Below are 15,000 nucleotides of genomic sequence, written 5' to 3' on the forward strand. Positions count from 1 at the left end.
GGCGAAGAGTGCGCGGACCTGAGTGGAAACCATGATATATATCTTGATTAAACGGCAAGTCTTGTCATTTCAAGAATGTAGAATTTTACTATATATATATATATATGTATATATATATATATATATATATATATATATATATATATATATATATATATATATATATATTTTGCCATATGGTAAAATCCAAAATACTATTATTTTCCACACACGAAGAATAAAGTGACAAAGATTAAAAGAGATGAAGATATATCGATGATAGAGAGAGGTGGTAAAAACTACAGCTCTCGTTGACCAACCATGTTGAGTGTTGAGGCGTCGAGGGGCGACTGCCTCTCGCCGGAGGAGCGGAGGCTTTATACTCCCTCAGCCCAGGAAAACCGAGAAGGCGGCGACCTTGGGTTCCGCCGAGTCACTCCACGAGTCCCTTATCCTAACGGGGGAAATAATGACGGGATTTTTGGGCGGAAAGATCATGAGTCACACGTGCGTATATCTGTATCACAAAGGCAGACTTAGATTTATTTATCTTACATATTGGTTTTAACTAATTCCCTGTATATATATTTGTACATATGCACACAGACATACATATAAGAATATAAATACATATCTACATAGTTGTATATATATATATATATATATATATATATATATATATATATATATATATGCATATGTACATTACATGTAGATATATATGAATATACATACACTCCTACACCACACAAAAACACACGCATACACAATTATATATATATATATATATATATATATATATATATATATATATATATATATATATATATATATATGTGTGTGTGTGTGTATGTGTGTGTGTGTGTGTGTGTGTGTGTGTGTGTGTGTGTGACTTTTAGTGATAATTACATATGGCACTCATGTCCATTTTGACGAAGAAAACTGGCATTTAAGAGTAATCATAAAGGCATAATTGTTGATTAATTTATGTATTAAGTTTGCGTAAAAAAATAAATATTAGTAGTCTTTTCATTTTTGGATACTTGATTTTACATCTGCATGTTCATAGCTAGCCAACGCTAGCTGGTCCGGATACAATATGGACAATATATATAAGGAAAAGATATATAAGGTCTGTACACTGTACGGAGTCATTCAGTCAAATCTATATATCTTGTGTAGGTATAGAAAGAACATAGTAATGAATAAGTTTATTAGTTCAAAGTAAAGCGAACACACACACACATATATATATGTATATATATGTATGTATGTATATATATATATATATATATATATATATATATATATATATATATATATATATATATATATATATATATATACGTAAACAATAAGAAAATTGAAGTCACTGAGTCGGCCCCTGAGTGAAAATTGTGCTGCTGGGCGCTGGCGACGGGGTCTCGGACGCGTCCAAAGGTTCCGATCGTCTGCTTGGACAGATGGCGAGCACGCCCGGCGCTCTGGATCTCGGCGTCTCTGCCACTTTCGGATATATGTATATATATGTATGTATATATATATATATATATATATATATATATATATATATATATATATATATATATATATATATATATATATATATATATATATATATATATATATATATATATATATATATATATATATATATGCACACACATACACATATGGATATTTACATACATACACATATATATATATATATATATATATATATATATATATATATATATATATATATATATATATATGTAGAAAAGGTATGAATGAGACTGGATATCTTCACAATACAAGAGATGTATTTGACCGGTTTCGATTACGTCTTCATCAGAAATACATGAATTTCTGATGAAGACGTAATCGAAACCGGTCAAATACATCTCTTGTATTGGGAAGATATCCAGTCTCATTCATACCTTTTTTACATTTGTCCACAAGGATACGGTTCATATATATGTATATACACACAAACACATGTAGACATGTATATGTAGATATGTACATATACACAAACACACACACACACACACACACATATGTACATATATACATACACATATAGACACAGATATATGAACATATATGTATATATACACATGTGTATATGTGAAAACATCCGCGCTGCAACACGCAATTATATTTACAATGTAAGTATATATATATATATATATATATATATATATATATATATATATATATATATATATATATATATATATAAACTATATAATGTCAATATCACCACTGTATATGTATATATGTACATATATATGTACACACACACACACACACACATATATAAGATATATATACAATCGGGCGTCAATACATACATCTATTATACATCTATGTACACACAATAGAAATATAGTTAAATAAATAGATACGAACACATATATATATGTGTGTGTGTGTGTTCGTCTTTGTGTGCAAGTGACTATACACAGAGATAGATATATATATATATATATCTATATATATATATATATATATATATATATGTGTGTGTGTGTGTGTGTGTGTGTGTGTGTGTGTGTGTGTGTGTGTGTGTGTGTGTTTGATACTTATAAATGAATATATATACACGTATGACTATATATGAATATATATATATATATATATATATATATATATATATATATATATATATATATATATATATATATATCCACACGTATACATATATACAAATAAATGAATGCGCAGACACTGAAAGGAACAAAAAATGTATCTAAAATAACACCAGCTAATTCCTTTTGGACTGCACTGGTTGTCATTCTGTGCTTGAATTTTCCTGCGAGGAAATTTCTTTAACTTTTAACACTTAAGGATATTTCTGCTTGTTTCCCGAAAAGTAACTGCGGTATTTTCTAAGTTGCATTTTATTTGATTTCCTTTGGGAATAAATATGTTACATCTTTGAGAGAGAGAGCCAATGCGGCATATCTTAATCCTTTGTCTTCATTTGTGTTTTTTCATAAGATAAAAAGTAAACACATCTATTTTTTTAATGAAAATTTATTATCGAAATACAAAATACCATTTTCTGTGGTCAAGGTTGTGGTGCGAAGTCGTGGTCTACCGTCCATATCCTGAAAATAATGAAAGACTCGTTAGTAAGTTGAAAAATACAGTTACAACAGGGATTACTATCAGCTTAAAACAAGACAATAGAGAGTACGTTTTTTTTACCTCCAAATCCACGTCCTCCTCCGAACCCTCCGTGTCCGCCTCCGAATCCTCCGAAACCTCCACCGAAGCCTCTGTGTCCACCTGTGGAAATGCCGGAGTTCGTTAGAATGCTTTGGCTTCCGATGCTCTTCATAGATTTGTGTTGCAGGGAAGCTTCTCTTGTGACCACTTGATAGAATCCATTTTGGCCGAGCACAACCTCCTCAGCCGTTATTTTCCGGTGAAACGATAAGAAACATTACCTCCAAATCCACCTCTGAATCCTCCGCCGCTGAATCCACCGAATTTTCCTCCGCCAAATCCACCACCAAAGCCTCCACCAAATCCACCTCCGCCGAAGTGACCGGCGGCGGCGAAGGCGACCACGAGGGCCACGACCATGACGGCGAAGAGTGCGCGGACCTGAGTGGAAACCATGATATAAATCTTGATTAAACGGCAAGTCTTGTCGATTCAAGAATGTAGAATTTTACTCTCTCTCTCTCTCTCTCTCTCTCTCTCTCTCTCTCTCTATATATATATATATATATATATATATATAGATAGATAGATAGATAAATAGGTAGATATATGCCATATGTCAAAATCCAGATATGATTATTACTATTATTTTCCACACACGAAGATTAAAGTGACAAAGATGAAAAGAGATGTAGATATATCGATGATAGAGAGAGGCGGTAAAACTACAGCTCTCGTTGACAAACCATGTTGAGTGTTGAGGCGTCGAGGGGCGACTGCCTCTCGCCGGAGGAGCGGAGGCTTTATACTCCCTCAGCCCAGGAAAACCGAGAAGGCGGCGACCTTGGGTTCCGCCGAGTCACTCCACGAGTCCCTTATCCTAACGGGGGAAATAATGAAGGGATTTTTGGGCGGAAAGATCATGAGTCACACACGTGCGTATATCTGTATCATAAAGGCGGACTAAGATTTATTTATTCTACATATTGCTTTTACCTAATTCCCTGTATATATATTTATATATTTACACATACATATATGAATATGAATACATATTTACATATTTGTATATATATACATATTTATAAATTTGTATATATATATACATATGTACATTATATGTATATATTAATATACATTCACTCCCACACCACACACAAACACACACACGTACACACACACACATATATACATATATATATGTGCGTGTGTGTAATTTTTAGTGATAATATCACATGGCAATTTTTCCCATTTTGACGAAAAAAGATGGTCTTTAAGAGTAATCATAGAGGCATAATTGTTGATTGACATATGTATTAAGTTTGGCATAAAAAGAAACAGTAGTCTTTCATTTTTGGATGTTCGATTATTTTAAATACATATCCGTAGCTAGCTAACGCTGGGTGCTCTAAATACACATAATATGAACAATAAGTACAAGGAAAAGATATATAAGGTCTGTACACTGTACGGTCATTCAGACAATTCTCTATATTATGTGGGTATAGAAGGAACATGGCGATAAATAAGTCTATTGGTGGAAAACAAAGCGAACACACACACACACGAATACATATATGTAAACAATGAGAAAATCAAGTCAATGAGTCGGCCCCATGAGTGAAAATCGCGCTGCTGGGCGCTGGCGACGGGGTCTCGGACGCGTCCAAAGGTTCCGATCGTCTGCTTGGACAGATGGCGAGCACGCCCGTCGCTCTGGATCTCGGCGTCTCTGCCGCTTTCGCATGCATGTGTATATATATATGTATATTATAGGAATGTTTACATACAAACAAACACACACACATTTATATATACACATACATACTGACATACATATGTATATACACATTTGTATATATACACATATATATTTATGTATATTTATACATATATTTATGTATATATATCCATATATATACATATACATATAGACACACACACTTATACGTATATGTATATATGCATACATATACATACATATATACATACATACATACATACATATATATATATATATATATATATATATATATATATATATATATATATATATATATATATATATATATATATATATATATATATATATATATGCAAACTTTCGAGCAGCAACACATAAATATATTTGCAATGTATGTATATTTACATCTACACTAAATAATCTCTATATCACCTTTATATATGTATATAGGTACATATACATGCACACACACACACTCACACACATATATAACATATATACATACGGGCATCCATCCATATATATATATGCATATATATATATATATATATATATATATATATATATATATATATATATATATATATATACACAGTATATATTATCTTTACCATTTATGTGTACATATAATTATATAAATGCAAATATAACCATATGTATAAATATGCATATATGCATGAACACCATAAAACATGCATTTGAATACATACACACAATAGAAATATAGATAAGTAGATACGTATATATACACATATATGTGTGGGTGCGGGTTTGTGTGCCAATGAATTTGTAGAAACATGCATATATATATATATATATATATATATATATATATATATATATATATATATATATATATATATATATATATGTGTGTGTGTGTGTGTGTGTGTGTGTGTGTGTGTGTGTGTTTATGATTGATACTTATTAATGAATATATATACATATACATATACATATACATACATATATATATATATATATATATATATATATATATATATATATATATATATATATATATATATATCCACACACGCGCATACACATGCATGCATATGTGCAAATAAACGAATGCACAGACACTGAAAGGAACAAAAAATGTATCTGAAATAACACCAGCTAATTCCTTTTGGACTGCACTGGTTGTCACTCTATGCTTGAATTTTCCTGCAAGTGGCCGTCTTGCATTCACGTGCATTGGGGGCGAGGTCGATAACTTACACTCACAAGGGAAAAAAAAAAGGTAGAAAATGCAAGACCACATTTAGCCAAATTTGAAGCTCCTTGAAACACGTCATCAAAGCGTTTCAGGAATGATAATTATCAGCTGATTCCCGCATGACGGAATTTCTCTATTAAACAATAAACTGACCCAGAAATGCCCAGGCAGGCTACCCCGTCCGCTTTGGGTCCGAAGATCACGTTCTGTGGCTCGTTGAAATCCCCGCCTTCGGTCCCCTTGGCTGCGGTCGGCGGGTCCCTGCTGGCTGGCTCGAGGCGAGGGCGCGGCGGTGCATTCAGGCTTCCGTTTGGCCTGAATGCACACACACACACACACACACACACACACACACACACACATACACACACACACACACACACACACACACACACACACACACACACACACACACACACATATATATATATATATATATATATATATATATATATATATATATATATATATATATATATATCACGCCAGAATCCCGCCCCGACCTCTCCGTGGAGGCAGGCTTCCGTGTGGTCTGAATGCATCGCCTCGAGCCAGCCAGCAGGGACCCGCCGACCGCAGCCAAGGGGACCGAAGGCGGGGATTTCGACGAGCCAGAGAACGTGATCTTCGGACCCAAAGCGGACGGGGTTGCCTGCCTGGGCGTTTCTGGGTCAGTTTATTGTTTAATAAAGAAATTCCGTCATGAGGGAATCAGCTGATGATTATCATTCCTGAAACGCTTTGATGACGTGGTTCAGGGAGCTTTAGATTTGGCTAAATGTGGTCTTGCATTTTCTACCTGTTTTTTCCCTTGTGTGTGTAAGTTATCGACCTACTTGAAGATTAAGCTTATTTGCTTATGTCATTTTGTATATCACATTTTCGGTAGAACTATTCTATCCTATCTCTCGTGTCGATTTTATATCAGCAGTTCGGAAGTTGATGAAAGAAAAATAATCAGACATAATAGTTTCTAGAATTCCTAATCGTGAAATACTTTCATGGCCTAAGGTTTTAAAGAAAGTAATCCCTGGGCAAAGATAAACCATAAATATTACTGATACACTACTAGATAATTTCCAGGTGGACTTAACTGGTTGCCTTTACAGTTTGTTTACGAATGTGATAAAATGATGTCATGATGTTTTCAGTTATATTCGGGGTAACTTAAGCTTTTCAAAAATGTTCATACTTCATGTGGGAAAAAAGTAAACACTCGAGTCTCTTTGATGGTCGCTTTATTATTAATGGAATTTACGAATATGATCTGTTGTGGTCCGAGAGGCAATTGTTTACCGCCCATATCCTAGGAAATAAGAAAAAAGATTAGGAAGCTACAGATAAAGGAATAGGAACTTTTAACAAAAAGAAATATTCATGTGTATGTGCGTGTAGACTTTATACTTTACCTCCAAATCCACGTCCTCCTCCGAACCCTCCGTGTCCGCCTCCGAATCCTCCGAAACCTCCACCGAAGCCTCTGTGTCCACCTGTGGAAATGCCGGAGTTCGTTAGAATGCTTTGGCTTCCGATGCTCTTCATAGATTCCTGTTGCAGGGAAGCTTCTCTTGTGACCACTTGATAGAATCCATTTTGGCACAACCTTCTCAGCTGTTGTTTTCCGTTGAAACGATAAGAAACATTACCTCCAAATCCACCTCTGAATCCTCCGCCGCTGAATCCACCGAATTTCCCTCCGCCAAATCCACCACCAAAGCCTCCACCAAATCCACCTCCGCCGAAGTGACCGGCGGCGGCGAAGGCGACCACGAGGGCCACGACCATGACGGCGAAGAGTGCGCGGACCTGAGTGGAAACCATGATATATATCTTCATTAAACGGCAAGTCTTGTCAATTCAAGAATGTAGAATTTCACTATATATTTTTTGCCATATGTCAAAATCCAAAATACTATTATTTTCCACACACGAAGAATAAAGAGAAAAAGTTAAAAAGAGACGTAAATATATCGATGATAGAGGTGGTAAAAACTACAGCTCTCGTTGACAAACCATGTTGAGTGTTGAGGCGTCGAGGGGCAACTGCCTCTCGCCGGAGGAGCGGAGGCTTTATACTCCCTCAGCCCAGGAAAACCGAGAAGGCGGCGACCTTGGGTTCCGCCGAGTCACTCCACGAGTCCCTTATCCTAACGGGGGAAATAATGAAGGGATTTTTGGGCGGAAAGATCATGAGTCACACGTGCGTATATCTGTATCATAAAGGCGGACTTAGAGTTATTAATTCTACATATTGCTTTTATTTAATTCCCTATGTATATGTTTATATATATGTACACATACATATATGAATATGAATGGATATTTGTGTGTGTATATATATATATATATATATATATATATATATATATATATATATGTATATATATATATATATATATATATATATATATATATGTACATTATATATGTATATGAATATACATTCACCCCACACCACACACACACGTACACACACACACACACACATATATACATACATATGTGCGTATGTGTAATTTTTAGTGATGATATCATATGGCAATTTTTCCCATTTTGACGAAGAAAGCTGGTCTTTAAGAGTAATCATAAAGGCATAAATGTTGATTGACATATGTATTAAGTTTGTCATAAAAAGAAACAGTAGTAGTCCTTTCATTTTTGGATGTTCGATTATTTTAAATACACATCAGTAGCTAGCTAACGCTGGGTGCTCTAAATACTCATAATATGAACAATAAGTACAAGCGAGAGATATATAAGGTCTGTACATTCTACGGTCATTCAGGCAATTCTATATATTATGTGGGTATAGAAGGAACATGGCGATAAATGAGTCTATTAGTGGAAAACAAAGCGAACACACACACACACACACACACACACACACACACACACACACACACACACACACACACACACACATATATATATATATATATATATATATATATATATATATATATATATATAAACAATGAGAAATACAAGTCAGTGAGTGGGCCCCATGAGTGACAATCGTGCTGCTGGGCGCTGGCGACGGGGTCTCGGACGCGTCCAAAGGTTCCGATCGTCTGCTTGGACAGATGGCGAGCACGCCCGTCGCTCTGGATCTCGGCGTCTCTGCCACTTTCGCATGTACGTATGTATATACATATATTATATGGATATTTACATACATTCATATATATACCTACATACATATATATAAAGACACGCATGTAAACATGTATATGTATACACATATATATGTATGTACACACACATATAGATGTGTATAGACACACTTACACCCAGATATATACATGCATGTATATATATATATACACACATGAGTGTATGTGAAAACTTTCGCGCAGTAACGTATAAATATATCTACAATGTAAGTATATGTACACATACAATATATAATGTAAATATCACCAATGTATATATATATATATATATATATATATATATATATATATATATATATAGATAGATAGATATATAGATAGATAGATATGTGTGTGTGTGTATGTACATACACACACACACACACATATAACATATATGCATAATCGAGCCTCCATATATACATATATATGTACACACAGTATATATCATCTCTATAACCTGTGTGTACATGGAAATATATATGCATATATACATAAATATATATGTACAAATATGCCTATATGTATGAACACCATAAAATAAAAAGAAATATAGATAGATGAATAGATAGGCATACATATATATTATGTGTGTGTGCGTGTTTGTGTGCCAGTGAATATGTAGACACATGCATATATATATGTATATATATATGTATATATGTGAGTGTGTATGTGTTTGATATATATTTATCTATATATATATCCACACACACAAACAAATGCATGCATATATGCAAATATATGAATGCACAGACACTGAAAGGAACAAAAAATGTATCTAAAATAACACAAGATAATTCCCTTTGGACTGCACTGGTTGTCCTTCTGTGCTTGAATTTTCCTGCGAGGAAATTTCTTTAACTTTTTAACACTTAAGGATATTTCTGCTTGTTTCCCGAAAAGTAACTGCGGTATTTTCTAAGTTGCATTTTATTTGATTTCCTTTGAGAATAAATATGATGTTACATCTTTGAGAGAGAGAGCCAATGCGGCATATCTTAATCCTTTGTCTTCATTTGTGTTTTTTCATAAGATAAAAAGTAAACACATCTATTTTCTTAATGAAAATTTATTATCGAAATACAAAATACCATTTTCTGTGGTCAAGGTGGTGGTGCGAAGTCGTGGTTTACCGCCCATATCCTGAAAATAATAAGAGACTCGTTAGTAAGTTGAAAAATACAGTTACAACAGGGATTACTATCAGCTTAAAACAAGACAACAGAGAGTTCGGTTTTATACCTCCAAATCCACGTCCTCCTCCGAACCCTCCGTGTCCGCCTCCGAATCCTCCGAAACCTCCACCGAAGCCTTTGTGTCCACCTGTGGAAATGCCGGAGTTCGTTAGAATGCTTTGGCTTCCGATGCTATTCATAGATTTGTGTTGCAGGGAAGCTTCTCTTGTGACCACTTGACAGAATAAATTTTGGCCGAGCACAACCTACTCAGCCGTTATTTTCCGGTGAAACGATAAGAAACATTACCTCCAAATCCACCTCTGAATCCTCCGCCGCTGAATCCACCGAATTTTCCTCCGCCAAATCCACCACCAAAGCCTCCACCAAATCCACCTCCGCCGAAGTGACCGGCGGCGGCGAAGGCGACCACGAGGGCCACGACCATGACGGCGAAGAGTGCGCGGACCTGAGTGGAAACCATGATATATATCTTGATTAAACGGCAAGTCTTGTCGATTCAAGAATGTAGAATTTTACTATATATATATATATATATATTTGCCATATGACAAAATCCAAATACTATTATTTTCCACAGACGAAGAATAAAGAGAAAAAGTTGAAAAGAGACGTAAATATATAGACGATAGAGAGAGGTGGTAAAAAGTACAGCTCTCGTTGACTAACCATGTTGAGTGTTGAGGCGTCGAGGGGCGACTGCCTCTCGCCGGAGGAGCGGAGGCTTTATACTCCCTCAGCCCAGGAAAACCGAGAAGGCGGCGACCTTGGGTTCCGCCGAGTCACTCCACGAGTCCCTTATCCTAACAGGGGAAATAATGAAGATTTTTTGGGCGGAAAGATCATGAGTCACACGTGCGTATATCTGTATCATAAAGGCGGACTTAGATTTATTTATTCTACATATTGCTTTTATCTAATTCCCTGTATATATATTTGTATATATGCACACAGACATACATATAATAATATGAATACATATATACATAGTTGTATATATATATGCATATGTACATTACATGTAGATATATATGAATATACATACACTCCTACATCACACAAAAACACGCATACACACACACACAAATATATATATGTGTGTGTGGGTGTGAGTGACTTTTAGTGATAATAACATATGGCACTCATGTCCATTTTGATGAAAACTGGTATTTAAGAGTAATCATAAAGGCACAATTGTTGATTAATTTATGTATTAAGTTTGCATTAAATATATATATATATATATATATATATATATATATATATATATATATATATATATATATATATATATATATATATATATATATTAGTAGTCTTTTCATTTTTGGATACTTGATTTTATATCTGCATGTTTATAGCTAGCCAACGCTGGCTGTTCCAAATACAACATGGACAATAAATATAAGGAAAAGATATATAAGGTCTGTACACTATACGGAGTCATGCAGTCAAATCTATATATCTTGTATGGGTATAGAAGGAACACAGTGATAAGTGAGTCTATTAGTGCGAAACAAAGCGAACACACACACACATATGTGTATATATATGTAAACAAAAAGAAAATTCAAGTCAGTGAGTCGACCCCATGAGTGACAATCGTGCTGCTGGGCGCTGGCGACGGGGTCTCGGACGCGTCCAAAGGTTCCGATCGTCTGCTTGGACAGATGGCGAGCACGCCCGTCGCTCTGGATCTCGGCGTCTCTGCCACTTTCGCATGTATGCATATATATGTATATTATATGAATGTTTACATACAAACACACACACATTTATAGATACACATACATACTGACATACATATGTATATACACATATGTATATACACATATATATTTATGTATATATATATACATATATTTATGGATATATATCCATATATACATATACATATAGACACACACACACATACATATATGTATATATACATATATATGTATATATATACATACATACATACATACATATATATATATATATATATATATATATATATATATATATATATATATATATATATATGTATGTATGTATACACACACACACACACACACACACACACACACACACACACACACACACATATATATATATATATATATATATACACACACACACACACACACACACACACACACACACACACACACACACACACACACACACACACATATATATATATATGTATATATATATATATATATATATATATATATATATATATATATATATATATATATGCAAACTTTCGAGCAGCAACAAATAAATATATTTATAATGTGAATATATTTACACCTACACTAAATAATCTCTATATCACCTCTATATATGTACATAGGTACATATACATGCACACACACACACACACACACACACACACACTCATTTATAACATATATACACAATCGGGCATCCATCCACACATATACATACATTTATATATATACACAGTTTATATTATCTTTACAATCTATGTGTATATATAAATATAAAAGTATAAATATAACCATATGTATAAATATGCATTCATGCATGAACACCATAAAACATGTATTTGAATACATACACACGATAGAAATATAAGTAGATACGTATATATACACATATGTGTGGGCTCGTGTTTGTGTGCCAAAGAATATGTAGACTCATGCATATATATATGTGTGTGTGTGTGTGTAGGTATGTTTGATACTTATAAATCAATATATAGACATAAATATATATATTCATATATATATATATATATATATATATACACACACACACACACACACACACACACACACACACACACACACACACACACACACACACACACACATATATATATATATACAAACATACACATGGATGCTTATATACAAATAAATGAATGCACAGACACTGAAATGAACAAAAAATGTATCTGAAATAACACCAGCTAATTCCTTTTGGACTGCACTGGTTGTCACTCTATGCTTGACTTAAGGATATTTCTGTTTGTTTCCCGAAAAGTAGCAGATCTTAATCCTTTATCTTCTTTTGTTTTTCATAACATGAAAAGTAAACATTTAAATATTTTTCTATAATTTTATTATCGAAATACAAAATACCATTTTCTGTGATGAAGGTGGTGGTGCGAAGTCGTGGTTTACCGTCCATATCCTGAAAATAATAAGAGACTCGTTAGTAAGTTGAAAAAGTTACAACAGGGATTAGTATCAGCTTAAAACAAAACAGAGAGTACGGTTTTTTACCTCCAAATCCACGTCCTCCTCCGAACCCTCCGTGTCCGCCTCCGAATCCTCCGAAACCTCCACCGAAGCCTCTGTGTCCACCTGTGGAAATGCCGGAGTTCGTTAGAATGCTTTGGCTTCCGATGCTCTTCATAGATTTGTGTTGCAGGGAAGCTTCTCTTGTGACCTCTTGATAGAATCCATTTTGGCCGAGCACAACCTTCTCAGCTGTTATTTTCCGTTGAAACGATAAGAAACCTTACCTCCAAATCCACCTCTGAATCCTCCGCCGCTGAATCCACCGAATTTTCCTCCGCCAAATCCACCACCAAAGCCTCCACCAAATCCACCTCCGCCGAAGTGACCGGCGGCGGCGAAGGCGACCAGGAGGGCCACGACCATGACGGCGAAGAGTGCGCGGACCTGAGTGGAAACCGTGATATATATCTTGATTAAACGCCAAGTCTTGTCGATTCAAGAATGTAGAATTTTGCTATACATATATCTTTTTTTTGCCAAATGGCAAAATCCAAAATACTATTATTTTCCACACACGAAGAATAAAGAGAAAAAGTTCAAAAGAGAAGAAGATATATCATTGATAGAGAGAGGTGGTAAAACTACAGCTCTCGTTGACAAACCATGTTGAGTGTTGAGGCGTCGAGGGGCGACTGCCTCTCGCCGGAGGAGCGGAGGCTTTATACTCCCTCAGCCCAGGAAAACCGAGAAGGCGGCGACCTTGGGTTCCGCCGAGTCACTCCACGAGTCCCTTATCCTAACGGGGGAAATAATGAAGATTTTTTGGGCGGAAAGATCATGAGTCACACGTGCGTATATCTGTATCATAAATGCAGACTTAGATTTAGATTTATCTATTCTACATATTGTTTTTATCTATTTCCCTGTATATATATTTATATATATGCACACATACATACATATATGTATACTAATACATTTTTACATATTTGTGTATGTATATCTATCTATGTATCTATCTATCTATCTATCTATCAATCTATCTATCTATCTATCTATCTATCTATCTATCTATCTATCTATCTATCTATCTATCTATCTATCTATCTATCTATATATATATACATATATGGATATGTACATTATATGTACATTATATTATGTGTTGACTGACATGTATTAAGTTTGGCATAAAAAGAAACAGTAGTTTTCGTTTCATTTTTGGATGTTCGATTACTTCTAAATACATATCAGTAGCTAGCTAAAGCTGGGTGCTCTAACTGCTCATAATATGGACAACTACAAAGAGAAGATATTTAAGTCCTGTACATTATACGATCATAGGCAA

At 34.5% G+C, this 15,000-nt stretch overlaps 3 protein-coding genes across 3 annotated transcripts in view; 1 reads left to right on the forward strand and 2 right to left on the reverse strand.

The window, feature by feature from the left end:
- LOC113822836 (acanthoscurrin-1-like) overlaps positions 1 to 15,000 on the forward strand; it is a 148,078-nt gene that overhangs the window by 31,226 nt on the left and 101,852 nt on the right. The window lies entirely within an intron of this gene.
- On the reverse strand, positions 2,987 to 3,574 carry LOC138866984 (uncharacterized). The gene is made up of 3 exons (XM_070141373.1): positions 3,420 to 3,574; positions 3,178 to 3,258; positions 2,987 to 3,077 (listed from the first exon to the last, which is right to left on the reverse strand). The coding sequence occupies exons 1-3, from the start codon at positions 3,556 to 3,558 to the stop codon at positions 3,064 to 3,066; spliced, it is 234 nt and encodes a 77-aa protein (XP_069997474.1). The 5' UTR covers positions 3,559 to 3,574; the 3' UTR covers positions 2,987 to 3,063.
- On the reverse strand, positions 13,516 to 14,075 carry LOC138867000 (uncharacterized). Its single transcript, XM_070141394.1, has 3 exons — positions 13,937 to 14,075; positions 13,695 to 13,775; positions 13,516 to 13,602 (listed from the first exon to the last, which is right to left on the reverse strand). Exons 1-3 carry the CDS (start codon positions 14,073 to 14,075, stop codon positions 13,589 to 13,591), a joined length of 234 nt encoding a protein of 77 aa, XP_069997495.1. The 3' UTR covers positions 13,516 to 13,588.

The sequence above is a fragment of the Penaeus vannamei genome, chromosome 28 (assembly GCF_042767895.1).
Source record: "Penaeus vannamei isolate JL-2024 chromosome 28, ASM4276789v1, whole genome shotgun sequence".
Classification (NCBI taxonomy): Eukaryota; Metazoa; Arthropoda; class Malacostraca; order Decapoda; family Penaeidae; genus Penaeus; species Penaeus vannamei.